At 44.0% G+C, this 13,205-nt stretch overlaps 1 protein-coding gene across 1 annotated transcript; it reads right to left on the bottom strand.

Moving 5' to 3' along the window:
* Window positions 1-1,175: 1,175 nt before the first annotated feature.
* On the bottom strand, window positions 1,176-10,902 carry cd59a (CD59 molecule (CD59 blood group) a; the record flags this gene model as incomplete). Its single annotated transcript, XM_084437314.1, has 3 exons — window positions 1,176-1,375; window positions 3,225-3,326; window positions 10,839-10,902. The coding sequence occupies 3 exons, from the start codon at window positions 10,900-10,902 to the stop codon at window positions 1,176-1,178; spliced, it is 366 nt and encodes a 121-aa protein (XP_084293440.1).
* Between the last annotated feature and the right edge of the window lie 2,303 nt (window positions 10,903-13,205).

The following is a 13,205-nucleotide window of genomic DNA, read 5'->3' on the forward strand; positions in this document are numbered from 1 at the left end:
TAGTTGAGCATCTAAAGACTATCAAACTGTCCACTTACCCAAACTCTTATTAGTGGTTGCATATACACGTACGCACGCACGCACGCACGCACGCACACCTCATACGGTACATATCTGTTTACATGCCTGACTGGATGATAATACATCATGATATTCCATCATCAGGTCTGTATTGGGTCACGTTCAGGACACCTCGGTGACTCTGATGGGGTGAATATATTATTTATTGTACAATGAGGAAAAGAAAAACGTAATCATTAGCGCAGCTAATCCAGTACAACAGAGTAACTACCAGTATAAAACAACACAAGAGGCATTCTAAGGTGCATTTAGAGTAGATCTCTGCATAATCTCGCAAAATACATCCTCAATTTATTTCAAACCCTAATCCTAAATCATTACATGATTCAAAGTCGTTTGAACTCAATATTTTCCATCTGAAAGCATTCCCTTTATTCCATAGCGTATGTAACATGTCTAAAAAACATCATGAGACGAACAACATAAAACAGTAGATCAATATCAGCTCTTATTCTAATAATCTTATTCTAGCTTTCCTCTTCTGATGGAAAGTCTTCAGTGCAAAAATCCATTATTGCACCAAGTCATAAAGGAGGCTTGTGAGAACAACTCCCTTTCCTTCATTAGTACAGGAACAAAAAGACTGTTACCATAACAACACATGGACAACTAATCTCCGGCCCAAATCAACTTCCACATACGGAGCCCTGGTGCTGCGGAAGCACTTGAAATTGGCCTCATTGACGCTCATATACATTTCAATTATTAATACTATTTATGTCTATTTAGTACAATTCAGGCTATCCAATAAAATATGTCATTGCTTTTAGCAAGCACACAAACCTTTCTAGTTTTGGTTAAGACAACATAAATGGGGGTAAAAGGCGTTGGTGTAGTTTCATGCTGAAAATCACACATTACAACAGTGCTGCAGCAAGAAGTCAGGATGCTTCCGGATGGTGGCGACACTGGCAGCAGTGAGACCGCATCACTTCCTGCTATTCACTCCATTGGTGGGTTCTGCAGTCTGAAGGTAGCGTCAGAGTTGGCGGGGGGGGCTGTGGAGGGGTTGTACCGGCATGATAACCCCAACATCATCATCAGGGCGTGTGTGTGTGTGTGTGTGTGTGTGTGTGTGTGTGTGTAAGGCTGGGTTAGTGAATACACCACCACATGGCGCCCAGGGAGAGCATGAGGCCCAGCAGCGCTCTGCTGCCGGCGGGGGACACGGCTCCGTTGCACAGCTCATGATTACAGCAGTTAAAGGAGAAGCTGGCGACAGCCGGGAACATGTGGCTCAGAGTGTTGTAGTCACACTGAGAGTATTTAATACACTGACGGACAGTCTCACCACCTGAGGATGAGAGAGAGACGGGGAGGGAGGGAGGGAGGGGGAGAGAGAGAGAGAGAGAGAGAGAGAGTGGAGTCAGTTCAGGACTGTTGTTCTAGGGAGAGGCAGAGAGAGAGAGAGAGAGAGAGAGAGAGTGTGGAATCATTTCAGGACTGTTGTTCTAGGGAGAGGCAGAGAGAGAGGGAGAGAGAGAGAGAGAGAGAGAGAGAGAGAGTGGAATCATTTCAGGACTGTTGTTCTAGGGAGAGGCAGAGAGAGAGGGAGAGAGAGAGAGAGAGAGAGAGAGAGAGAGAGAGAGAGGAATCAGTTCAGGACTGTTGTTCTAGGGAGAGGCAGAGAGAGAGGGAGAGAGAGAGAGAGAGAGAGAGAGAGAGAGAGAGAGAGAGAGAGAGAGAAAGAGAGAGAGTGGAATCAGTTCAGGACTGTTGTTCTAGGGAGAGGCAGAAAGAGAGAGACAAAGACACAGTGGGTGTGAGAGAAAAAGACAGAAATGGAAAGAGAGCGGAAAGAGAGCAGAAAGAGAGCGGAAAGAGCATGGACAAAAAAGGCGGACAGCATGGAGAGAGTAGCAGGAAACAAGCTGTTTCAATGATAATAGGATATCCTATCAAAATGTTGTATAAAATTGTTGGCTCAATTTTGTCTGTTCTGGCCACTGTCACACATTAACCATGAGGATGAACCTGCTGAGTGTGTCGGTGAAAAAGCGTTCTGATGATGGCTTAAGGCCGAAATATAAAGACTACTATTCCTCCTATTCCTCCTATTCCTCCTATTCCTCCAATTCCTCGGTTCTGTCGGTTCCCTGTTTCTTCAACTATCTCTTCTACCGGGCACCTGTTATAACACACTGAGAGAGAGGGAGAGAGATAGAGAGAGAGAGAGAGAGTCCTCTCAGGGGGAGGGGGAGGGGGGGGTAGTGAACTGTCTTGGAAAGAAAGACGTGCATGCATAGTGCATGAAGGCCTTGCAATGCCTATTTCGCACAGGGCCTCACATATCTCCCAGACGGGCCTAAGTGTGCCCTTACTCACACTCTTCCCTCAGATGTACAAGTAGAGATTTCCAAAGGTTTTAGAATAATTCATTTTTCTATAATTTGTTGTAATCCAGCCATTACAACTGGAAGAACTAAAATTGTTCTGTTCTGTTCTCAACCACTCCCCTGGTGTAGCACCCTGGGTGGAAGACCTAGTTGCTAAGTTTAGGTGCCTTGCTCAATGGCACAATGTCAGGCTCAAGTTTGCAGAAACTCAGCCTGCATTCTGGTCCAGTTTCTGGTCCGGTTTTCACCTTTTATATTTATTGGGGTACCCTGGCTTTAGCCTCTGAATCATACGCCCACTTTAATTTTCAAAATTTGATTCAGGGTCTGGAAGTGCTCTTGTTCAGAGTGATTTCTTGGTTGGAATTCCAACCAGACCAATCAGCGTCCTTTAAATGCAATGGCAGAATTAAACTGCAGGACATGATTGGTTAGGGGATGAACTAATCTGAGGACCCCTTCAGCAACGCCCATCTCAGAAAACGGCTGCAATGGGAACACTTTCACACTGAATATGAAGTGAAACGAAATGACAATTCAGTCTGAATGTCAGGCTAACATTGGGGAGGATAGGAATGAGAACATTTTAAAAAGAATCCCTGTTGCAGCAGCTAAAACAGTTAAGCTGGATGTATTGTGTAGAGCTCATCTAGAGAGAGAGTAAGCTGGATGTATTGTGTAGAGCTCATCTAGAGAGAGAGTAAGCTGGATGTATTGTGTAGAGCTCATCTAGAGAGAGAGTAAGCTGGATGTATTGTGTAGAGCTCATCTAGAGAGAGTAAGCTGGATGTATTGGGTAAAGCTCACCTCTCTCCTTCAAGGTCAGACAGGCATCCTCCTGGCTGCAGTCCTCGGTGCTGGTACAGCTGCCTGCATAGTGCTTACACTTGTAACAGCGGATAGTCGAACCTGCAGGAACAACGCCCATCATTAACATGTAGGGAGTTCAGCCACGCCCCTGCATCAACATCAACGGGAGCTCCAAAGCTCAACAAAAGGGAAAAAAAATGTTTTTTTAACATACTTAATTTTAACATACGAGTGACATAGTGAGATAATTGTATACAACGAGATGTTCAGCGATGCTATCATAACATTTACTATGACAAGGAGTCGTTACATCACTCTTTCACTGTAGACTGGTGCCTCGGAAAACAACGCAGACGAGTTGAAATTGGTTACAATGGTGCCGTGACCTGGATACCTAGTTGAGCTCAGCTTGACCACTTGGGGTCACTATCGTACAGTATATGGAGTACGTTTCTAGGGGTGAGTGTAACCCAGTTGAGTTGGATAAACTTACTCCACTAGCAGTTTTACAACGTGCTAGGAATTTGCTTTCCTGCGAGGTGCATAACATTCTGGCAAGGTGCCCAACATTGGACAGGGTGCAGGAACGAGACAGGACAGTGCAAAGACAGGACAGTGCAAATGGCGAGTACTAAAGCTAGTGTAAACAATGAGGATAAGTTAAGAAAAGAACAATGTAGAAAAGTAGTGCAGTCAGGGTATATACAGTGAGTATGCAGAGTGTGTGATGGCCGTGGGGAAGAAGCTGCTTCTGTGTCGTGCAGACATGGTCCTGATGGGCCACAGCCTCCTGCCTGAGGGGAGTGGCACCATATTTCCTACCTCATAAGTCGTTCGCAAAGTGTACGTTTTTTTAATTTTATATTTTGAATGTTAGTTTACATACGCTGCTTCCGTTCCAGCACAGATGGTATAAAGGTCATGAACGGGCGGTTCCTAGATCAGCGTCTTGCACGGAGCGATGACAGCGCTTTGCGCGTCCTTTTCAAAATGGCAGACTTGTTCAGAACTCAACCTTTTCCTTCTACCATGGGTGACCTATCTAGATCATGACAGCTCACCTAACATGGCTGACTATCTTCCATTACCCAAACACCAATACTGCTCTCCCGTCTGGATTCAAGGCTTCTGTACACGTGGGAGGAACGTGTCTGCTGTTCCCTGACTGGAGTAGAAACGGTGGTTTTCACTGATGTGGAGAGAGGGGGAGGGAAAGCAAATGCCGTGCAGCAAAGGCTACGACCCTAGTTTAATGAGCTGCTAGAGTTGTTTAATGAGCTGCTAGTTGTTTAATGAGCTGTCATATTCCAGATCACTCATAGAAAAGGGAAAGAGTAGGTGTGCAAAACAGTGGTTTTAAATGAGGTGGAGCGAGGAACAGGGAGAGCAACAGTAGTCTATGTGTGAGAAACGTCACCGATGCTTGTGGATGCTCGACAAACACTGTGGTCCTGATCTCCTATATCGCTTCTTAAACTCCACTGAAACCCTTAAAATTGTTTATAGAATAATAACCCCCAGGTGGTGAAGGAAGTGGTGCAGGTTTATGAGCAATCTGGACAGCCATCTAGTGCTGGTGTGCAACGGTATTGGTTACTCCTGACTGGTTCAAATATCATGTGACGAACGGACACAGAGACACGCATGTCATGTTTAGAAGCAACTGCACTGCTTAAAAACCATTCCACATGCATAGCTGTCAGTTTGAGGATTTATTGTGACAATAAATTACAACGAAATGATCTGTCGGTGAATTTGTCATGATATAATACCTGTAGTTTTCACTCACTGTAGCTCGACAGCATGCCGTAAGCATTGTCAGACAGTGTTGTAGTACTCGAGTCCAGGACTCGGACTCGACTTGGGCACTGATGACTCGGACTCGACTTGGGCACTGATGACTCGGACTCGACTTGGGCACTGATGACTCGGACTCGACTTGGGCACTGATGACTCGGACTCGACTTGGGCACTGATGACTCGGACTCGAGCATCTCATCAGTCTCCCCCCTCTTTTCACAGCACTCCTCTTAGTCCACAGAGAGCAGAGCTTGAGGTGTTTAGTAGCCCTACATATGTCTGTATTTCAACATTCAGTCCCCCCCCGAAGTACCAGTCCACCACAAAAGGGCAATTGACAAATGACAATTCATTTTTCCATTGACAAGTACATTTAGATTTTTACATAAAAAAAACTGCTTGGTGTCTCAGTAGCCTGTAGTTTAGTACAACTCGGGAAACCATGTACTTTCTACAGTATATCCTCAGCAGAGCTTGAGGTGTTTAGTGTCACTAGATGTTATTTCAACATTCATGTATTTATTTATTTTATTAATTAACTAATTAATAAAAAAATAATGTTGAAATATCACATCCTCCGAGAGCAGAGCTTGAGGTGTTTAGTAGCACTAGATATGTTATTTCAACATTCATATAGGCTAGGAGATCCATCCTCCTCCATGTCCGGACTCTACACACGTCTCCGCCAGGACTCTGAGCAAATTATATATTTCATAGTAGTATTTCCGAGACATCGGCGCGACAAGTCAAAATTATTCGTTTTCTCCTCTGCCAGCAGCACTTCGAATGTCCTCTGCTTTGGGGGGTTGGCGTTGGCAGTGTTGCCAGACTGGGAGGTTTTCCGCTCATGTGGGATACCTACCGATGTGCTTAATATGCCAAGAAACAACAGTAGCTCTTGTGAAGTGAGAATTTGAAATGGTCATTTTGAAGCGACCTTTCCTCAGAATTCAAGCTATGAACTAGAAAAATCAACGGGATGAAATCAGACAGGAGGAGAGGATACAGGAGGTTAGGAGAGGAGACAGGAGGAGAGGACGAAGATTTGAGGAGAGGAGACAGGACTTGAAATGGTTTGATTCACCTTTGTTGGGTGGGTGTGAGAGCCAGTTTTGGGGGGTGGGGATGGGGAAGTGATTATAATTGTATATTATAATTGTGTAATAATTATAACAGTTTTCTTAAAAAACTGACCTTTGGATTGTTGGGTGAAAAAAATGTGGACCTTTAGGATTTGCATTTGAGTACCCCTAGGCTAGGACTTTAGACCATACTGGTGCATGGACTTGTTTGCCCACTAGATGGAGAGACTGAACTTGAGCCCAGAGTCAGGGGGCTTGTTACCACAAGGGAACATGCATAATGGGTGGGGGGCAATTAACCCTGGTCCAGGCTGGTATACTATTCAGGGCTATACCCCAGTATACCGCCCTGCCAGGGACCATTCATTGTGCCATAGACTTTTATCACTCAGTCTTCATTACCGCATCTACAGACAATATTATTTTGTTACTCACCGAAGTGAAGACATTTCTTGAAACACCTTGAAACACCTTTTTTGCACTTAAAAAAGCACATATAGCCCCGATCAATATACCACCCTAGACCAGGGCTAGGGGATATCATGTTAACTGCGCACTTGTTTCAAACAAGTGTTATCATAACATCTCATGATCTTATGCCATCACCAATGCCAGCTCTTTGACCTTGACAAAAGAGTGACCTCAAACTTTAGAGCAGTACTGCATGTGGTTTATTATAGTTAAAACGTTATAAAATGACTTACTATGTAAACAGTAGCCCCCTATTATTAAGATACAGTTTAAGGCCCTTTCACACCGCCCCAACTATGACCAACAAACACCAACATTCAAAACATCTTATTGGGAAAGTGAGTTTTAACGGCCTGTCATCGGTCGGCCATGTTGGAGGTTATAGGCTACTGAATGTAGATATCTAGCTAGATAGACCTGTCTATTGGTCTACAGATCCTTTAAAAAAAATAATAATATCATGGAAAAGTTAGTTTTTTTTGCCATAATTCTTTTCAGAAAGTGAAACTTTCATAGATTATAGATTCATTACACACAAAGTATTGCTATTGCAAGTATTTGTTTCACTTTCCATAAGTTTGGCTTCCAGTTCATAAAACCCCCAAAAACAGTATTTCAAGAAATTAAGGGGAGACACTACAGTTAAAATGGTGTTTTTTCTTCCGAACTTAAATTTTCAGATTTTTCAATATTCTTCTACAATAACATGTATACCATCACTACATTAACAGAGAAATGGCAAGACTTGATTAAAAACGGCTATTTTTCAAATTGTTGTACCTGTGAAATCAGCACATGAATGCATAATTCTTATTTTTATCAGCCATTTTCTTAAAATTACGTTTTTTCAGTACCTGACGTCACTCGGTACCTGCTATCTCAACTTCTAGGGCAGACGCATTGTCTTTTCATTTTAGGTTGCATTTTGTGTCTAAAAATACGGCAAAAAATATTTTTAATGGATGTATGCAGCAGATTTTTTTCAATATCTCTTGAAAATAAGCTTGTATTCACAAACCCAGCTGTAAATATTTACGTTTTTAGTGTATTGTCAAAACAAAAGTAAAACTGTAAGCCTGACTTTATCCATTGTTTAGTTAGTAGGTACCAAAATATATGCAAATTTACACATATTTAATGAGTTATTGCCTAATTTGCATACCTAAACTTTTTTTAGAGAAAGTGTAATACAAAAAATATTTATCTTGATGAGAAGATTAAACTGGTAAAAATTCATGAGGATATCTTTAAAGTCCAGGTTAACCCAGTTCAATTTTTTGTTATGAGCTTCACACACCACAGGAAAACATGTCATTAACCACCCAGCCAAATCTGAGTGATTAAAAATGTCGCTAAGTATATAAAATAAGGCTTCAAAATCGGTTAAAAATCAGCAGCATTCTCTGGTCTGAGACTGTGGGGGCGTGTCTGCTGAAGGCACCGAAGCCACACCCAATTGCGTGGGGAGGGGGTGTGGAGGGAAGAACCTGTCAAATAGTACCGTTCTCTGGTCTGCATAGTCACACTGGCACGCCGTCTCTTTTGTGGTAGGAAGGCACAGCTTTGTGAAAACAGGAGAGAGGAGTTGAAATTACACTTGTCTAATGAATCAAACGCACAGATGCTTCCTCCTAACCTACCTCCTGACAAACACAGGTAAAACTGTAGCTACTCTATACCAACGCGCCAGTGTTACTGCCCTTAGATGCAAAATACAAAAACAGGCAACGAGGAATGTATGAGTCTGTCCCTATTTTCTCCCTGCCACCTCCGGACCCATTCCTATCCCTCCCAGGCGATCCTGTCGTCCCTTGGGATCAATGGAAAAAGTTGTTTAAAATGTACCTTTTAGTCACTGGCTTGAACAGCGCTGATAGCGCGAAGAAGCGTACACTACCGAGTTGATAATCGGGACAGACTCATCCACTCTCGTTGGCAATGTTATGTGTGAGAATAACGAGCACTCGGCTTCAACTTTCCCGCAACATATAATAAATATATAAATAATATAATATCCAACAGAACTGGAATGTTCAGCCAGTAGCCTCCGAGCACCGCTTCACTGGGAGAGGGTGCGTCTTTCTCCAGCTGCAGCTGGTCTACCTGGTCTACCTAACCATCCCCCTCGCTCCCGCCTCCCGGTCTCCCGCTGGAGAAATATACTGTAACCATTACCGGTGAACCCATACGCACATCAGGTGCCACAAATATGGCAGGCAGTTTCTGTATAGTTAACGCTTATAGTCATAATATATCATCCGTAACGTTATTTGGTGGGTGGTCGCCTGGTCGGTGCTGCTAGCTGTTAGCTAGACTAAGGTTATATACACACTCCCATCTGCAACAAGCTACATAGCTAATGTTAGCTATAATTCCTCATAAGATTACATAATTCATCATAGCTGACATTACCACATGCATGGTTTTGAGACATGTTTTGTATATTAACGTAGCAGTGTATTTTCCTATTGCTTACGTTACCTAGCTAACGTTATAACGTTAATAAGCTATAAGCACACAAGGCAGCGCTGTCGGCACCAAAGGTTGATGCGACAGGAGGAGAATGGAGGCCGGGGAGGGAGATGGTTGGCTCCGCCGAATTCACCAGGACCAGTCGTGAGTCCGTGAAACCCAAAAGCCTCATATTATAATTGCAGAAGCTTTCGGGAGTGAAATGTTTGCTGCAGAGGCGGGCGCTAGCGGTGACAGACTCCTCTGTAACACCATGGCTCTTCAAAAATGCTAACCATTTGCTTCTCATTTCAGCTTTACTCGGGAGTGAAAGAAGCAGACCTTATCATCCCATTCCTGCTGGCATCCAGGAAGGATGCATTTTCGTTTAGTTTTATGCATAGGCATTGCTAACTAAGAAAAACTAGCTAATTCTAGACTGTTGGATAAAACTAGCTAATTCTAGACTCAAGATTGAGCAGGAGAACCGAAGATTCAAATCCGTTCTAGCTTTATATAGTGTTAGGGCGGGGATATGCTAAGAACACCGCTCTACGTCATCCGGTACCGTTTTTAAGCCCGCCCAGAAAATCCAGAAATCAAAACTGGTAAAAAACACAAAACTGGTCTAACTTCACAATTCAGTACTACACATGGTTCATCCCATTTTTACATGTTATCAGCAATGCATCACTAACACATAGAATGTGTTTTCAAGCAAATCTCGGATTTTGGTTAACTGGGACTTTAAAGAAAAAAAAATCCTATTCACCTGTAGTGTCTCCCCTTAAATAGTCACATAAAACCAATCAAAAAACGGTATTTTCAAAACAGAAATGGCTATCTGAAAAGTTATGTTCATGCCTGCACTCAATACTTGGTCGGGAATCCTTTTGCACGAATTACTGCCTGGATGCACTGTGGCATGGGGGCAATCAGCCTGTAGCATTGCTCTGAAGTTAGGGAAGCCCAGGTTGCCTTGCTCTGGAGTCAGGGAAGCCCAGGTTGCCTTGATGCCAGCCTTCAGCTCCTGTGTTGTTGGGTCTGGTGTCTCTCATGTTCCTCTTGACAATACCCCATAGATTCTCTATGGGATTCAGGTCAGGTGAGTTTGCTGGCCAATCAAGCACTGTTATAACGTGGTTCTTGGTTGTTTGGGCAGTATGGGCAGGTGCCAAGTCCTGCTGGAAAATAAAATCAGCATCTCCATAAAGGTTCTCAGCAGAAGGAATCATGAAGTGCTCTAACATCTCCTGCAGTGACCTTGGACTTGAGAAAGTACAGTGGACCAACATCAGCACTTCACATGGCACCACAACTCATCACTGACTGTGGAAACTTCACACTGGATCTCAAGCAGCTTGGATTCTGTCTCTCCAGTCTTCCTCCAGACTCTGGGACCTTGATTTCCAAATGAAATACAGACTTTACTCTCATCTGAGAGGAGGACATTGAACCACTGAGCAACAGTCCAGTCCTTCTTCTCCTTAGCCCAGGTGAGACGCTTCCAATGTTGTCTCAGGTTCAGGAGTGGCTTGACTTGAGGAATCTGACAGTTGGAGCCCATGTCCCGGATGCGTCTGTATGTGGTGGTTTTTGAAGCACTGAATCCAAGCTCAGTCCACTCCCTGTGAATCCCCTCCAAATGTTTGAATAGTCTTTGCTTGACAATCCGCTGAAGTCTACGGTCATACCTTTTGCTTGTGCACCTTCTCCTGCCACATTTTTCCCGTCCACTAAATTTCTTTTGATATGCTTGGACACTGTGAACAGCCAGCCTCCTTAGCGATGAGCCGTTGTGGCTTACCCATCTCCTGGAGGGTGTCAATGATGGTCTTCTGGACAATTGTCAAGTCTGCAGTCTTCCCCATACTGAACTAAACTGAGATACAATTTAACTTTGCAGGTGTTTTGAGTAAATTAGATGATTAGAGTGTGACAGTCTAAAACGTTCATTCTTTGAAATAACTGAGAAGTAAATGCTGATTTTCTTCACACTATTCTGATTTCTTGAATTTCTGATTTCTGTTTTGGGGGTTTTCTGAAGCTGTAAGCCAAAATTATAAAAAATGAAAAATATTTCGAAATACTTCACTTTGTGTGTAATGAATCTATGAAAGTTTCACTTTTTGAAAGGAATTATGGCAAAAAAAACAACGAACTTTTCCATGATATAATTTTTTGGGGAGGGGGGGGGTCTTTATATAGATGGTAAACAACTGCCGTGAAAATCCTCTATTTGTTATGAAAACAGCTAGGGGATGCTATACAACTTATCATGGAAAACGCCAACTGATTGAGCAAGATGAATCGGGGAATATCCAAACGCCAAACAAACACCAAAGAGCATAGCACACCAACCCAACTGTTGGGCTAACAAGATCATGTTAACACACTTACCAAGCCCAAATATGGCAAAACAGAACACCAGGCATATTCCGAGTGAGCTTTTCATCGTGATGACTGCTCCCTGTCACGTCGAAAATGAAGGAACAGGTTAGTTGGCAAGCTGCCCAGCTAATAGCCCATACCATTTACATGCATCGAAATCAAACGTCTTTGACGCATTGAGCTTAAAAAATAACAAATATTCTGTCAAATGACAAAGTAGATGAACTCACACAGCTGACTGAAACAAGGCAGTGGCGCGGGTCGAGTGTGTAAACTGGACTGCAGAGGCAGTCATGCGTCCCAGAGGACCACACTCCCACAAGACCACAGAGGATATGCCCATGCGCACTGTGACCCAAAGACGCACTGTGATCCAAAGACGCACTGGTAGGGGCCCTAGTCCTAGTCCCTCAGATCCAGCCCTAGCCCTAGTCCTAGTCCCTAGTCCCTCAGATCCAGCCCTAGTCCCAGTCCTAGTCCCTCAGATCCAGCCCTAGTCCCAGTCCTAGTCCCTCAGCTCCAGCACTAGTCCCAGTCCTAATCCCTCAGCTCCAGCCCTAGTCCCAGTCCTAGTCCCAGTCCTAGTCCCTCAGCTCCAGCCCTAGTCCCAGTCCCTCAGATCCTGCCCTAGTCCCAGTCCTAGTCCCTCAGCTCCAGCCCTAGTCCCAGTCCCTCAGATCCAGTCCTAGTCCCTCAGCTCCAGCCCTAGTCCCTCAGATCCAGCCCTAGTCCCTCAGCTCCAGCCCTAGTCCCAGTCCTAGTCCCTCAGATCCAGCCCTAGTCCCAGTCCTAGTCCCTCAGCTCCAGCCCTAGCTCAGTCCTACATTTAGTGTATTCAACCTCTAATCAAACGACCCCTTGTACGAGTTGTTTAAGATCCTATATCGTAAAATATAATTGGGGTCTTGTGAGAAAACAATTCAGACAATTCAGCAGCTTGTGTAGGCTATATTCGCCTGGAAGCCAGTCATTCTCACAAATGACAATGCCAGGCAAGATTTCCGGCCTTTATCATGATCATGATGCCCGAATGTGTTTCATTTATATGGAAAAATGCTTCTTTGAAACAGACATACAGGCATTTTTCCTTATAAATCTATGTTGAAGCACTGTTTGCACCTCCAACCCACGTTTGTTTGCACATCCAAGCCACTGGCATAATTGGCGAGTAGCCCGTGACGTCACTGTGGGCAAATCTGGCAAATGAGTACCTTCCTCCACCCATTGTCATGACAGAGGTCACCGATCACAACCACCACCTAGCAGCCCACATACAATTCAGATGCAGACTCATTCAAGTGTGATTCCGCGGGCAAAGGACTGTGAACATATGAAACATAACACAACACACATGAAGTGAGGATCCAAACCATGGTGAAATACTTTATAAGTCCACGCCTTATCTCTCATTGAATCTGGACGTTCTTATGTTGACTTTTCCCACCTGTGTTTGACTTGGACTGTGGTTGCACACACTGGGATGGGTAGGTGTGGTAAGCTGTAGCAGCATCAAAGTGCGGTAAACGTTAGAGCCTCCCATACAGCAGCCCCACAAAGAAACAAAGGCCCATTGCTTGGTCTATAACAAAGGCTACTTGAGGCCTATCTGGTAACATCGACACGAAACCCTGGAGATCAACAACGGCCGATTGTCTGCTCACACTGGGAGCGTTGTGCTCGGAGAACAAATGACATTTCAATCAAAATATTTATTTCATTGTGGATTGTCCTCAGACCGGCTGGCCAGGCTGACAGAAGCTGAAATCAGAGCATGCATCATCAC

Source organism: Borostomias antarcticus (genome assembly GCF_949987555.1).
Source record: "Borostomias antarcticus genome assembly, chromosome: 4".
NCBI lineage: Eukaryota > Metazoa > Chordata > Actinopteri > Stomiiformes > Stomiidae > Borostomias > Borostomias antarcticus.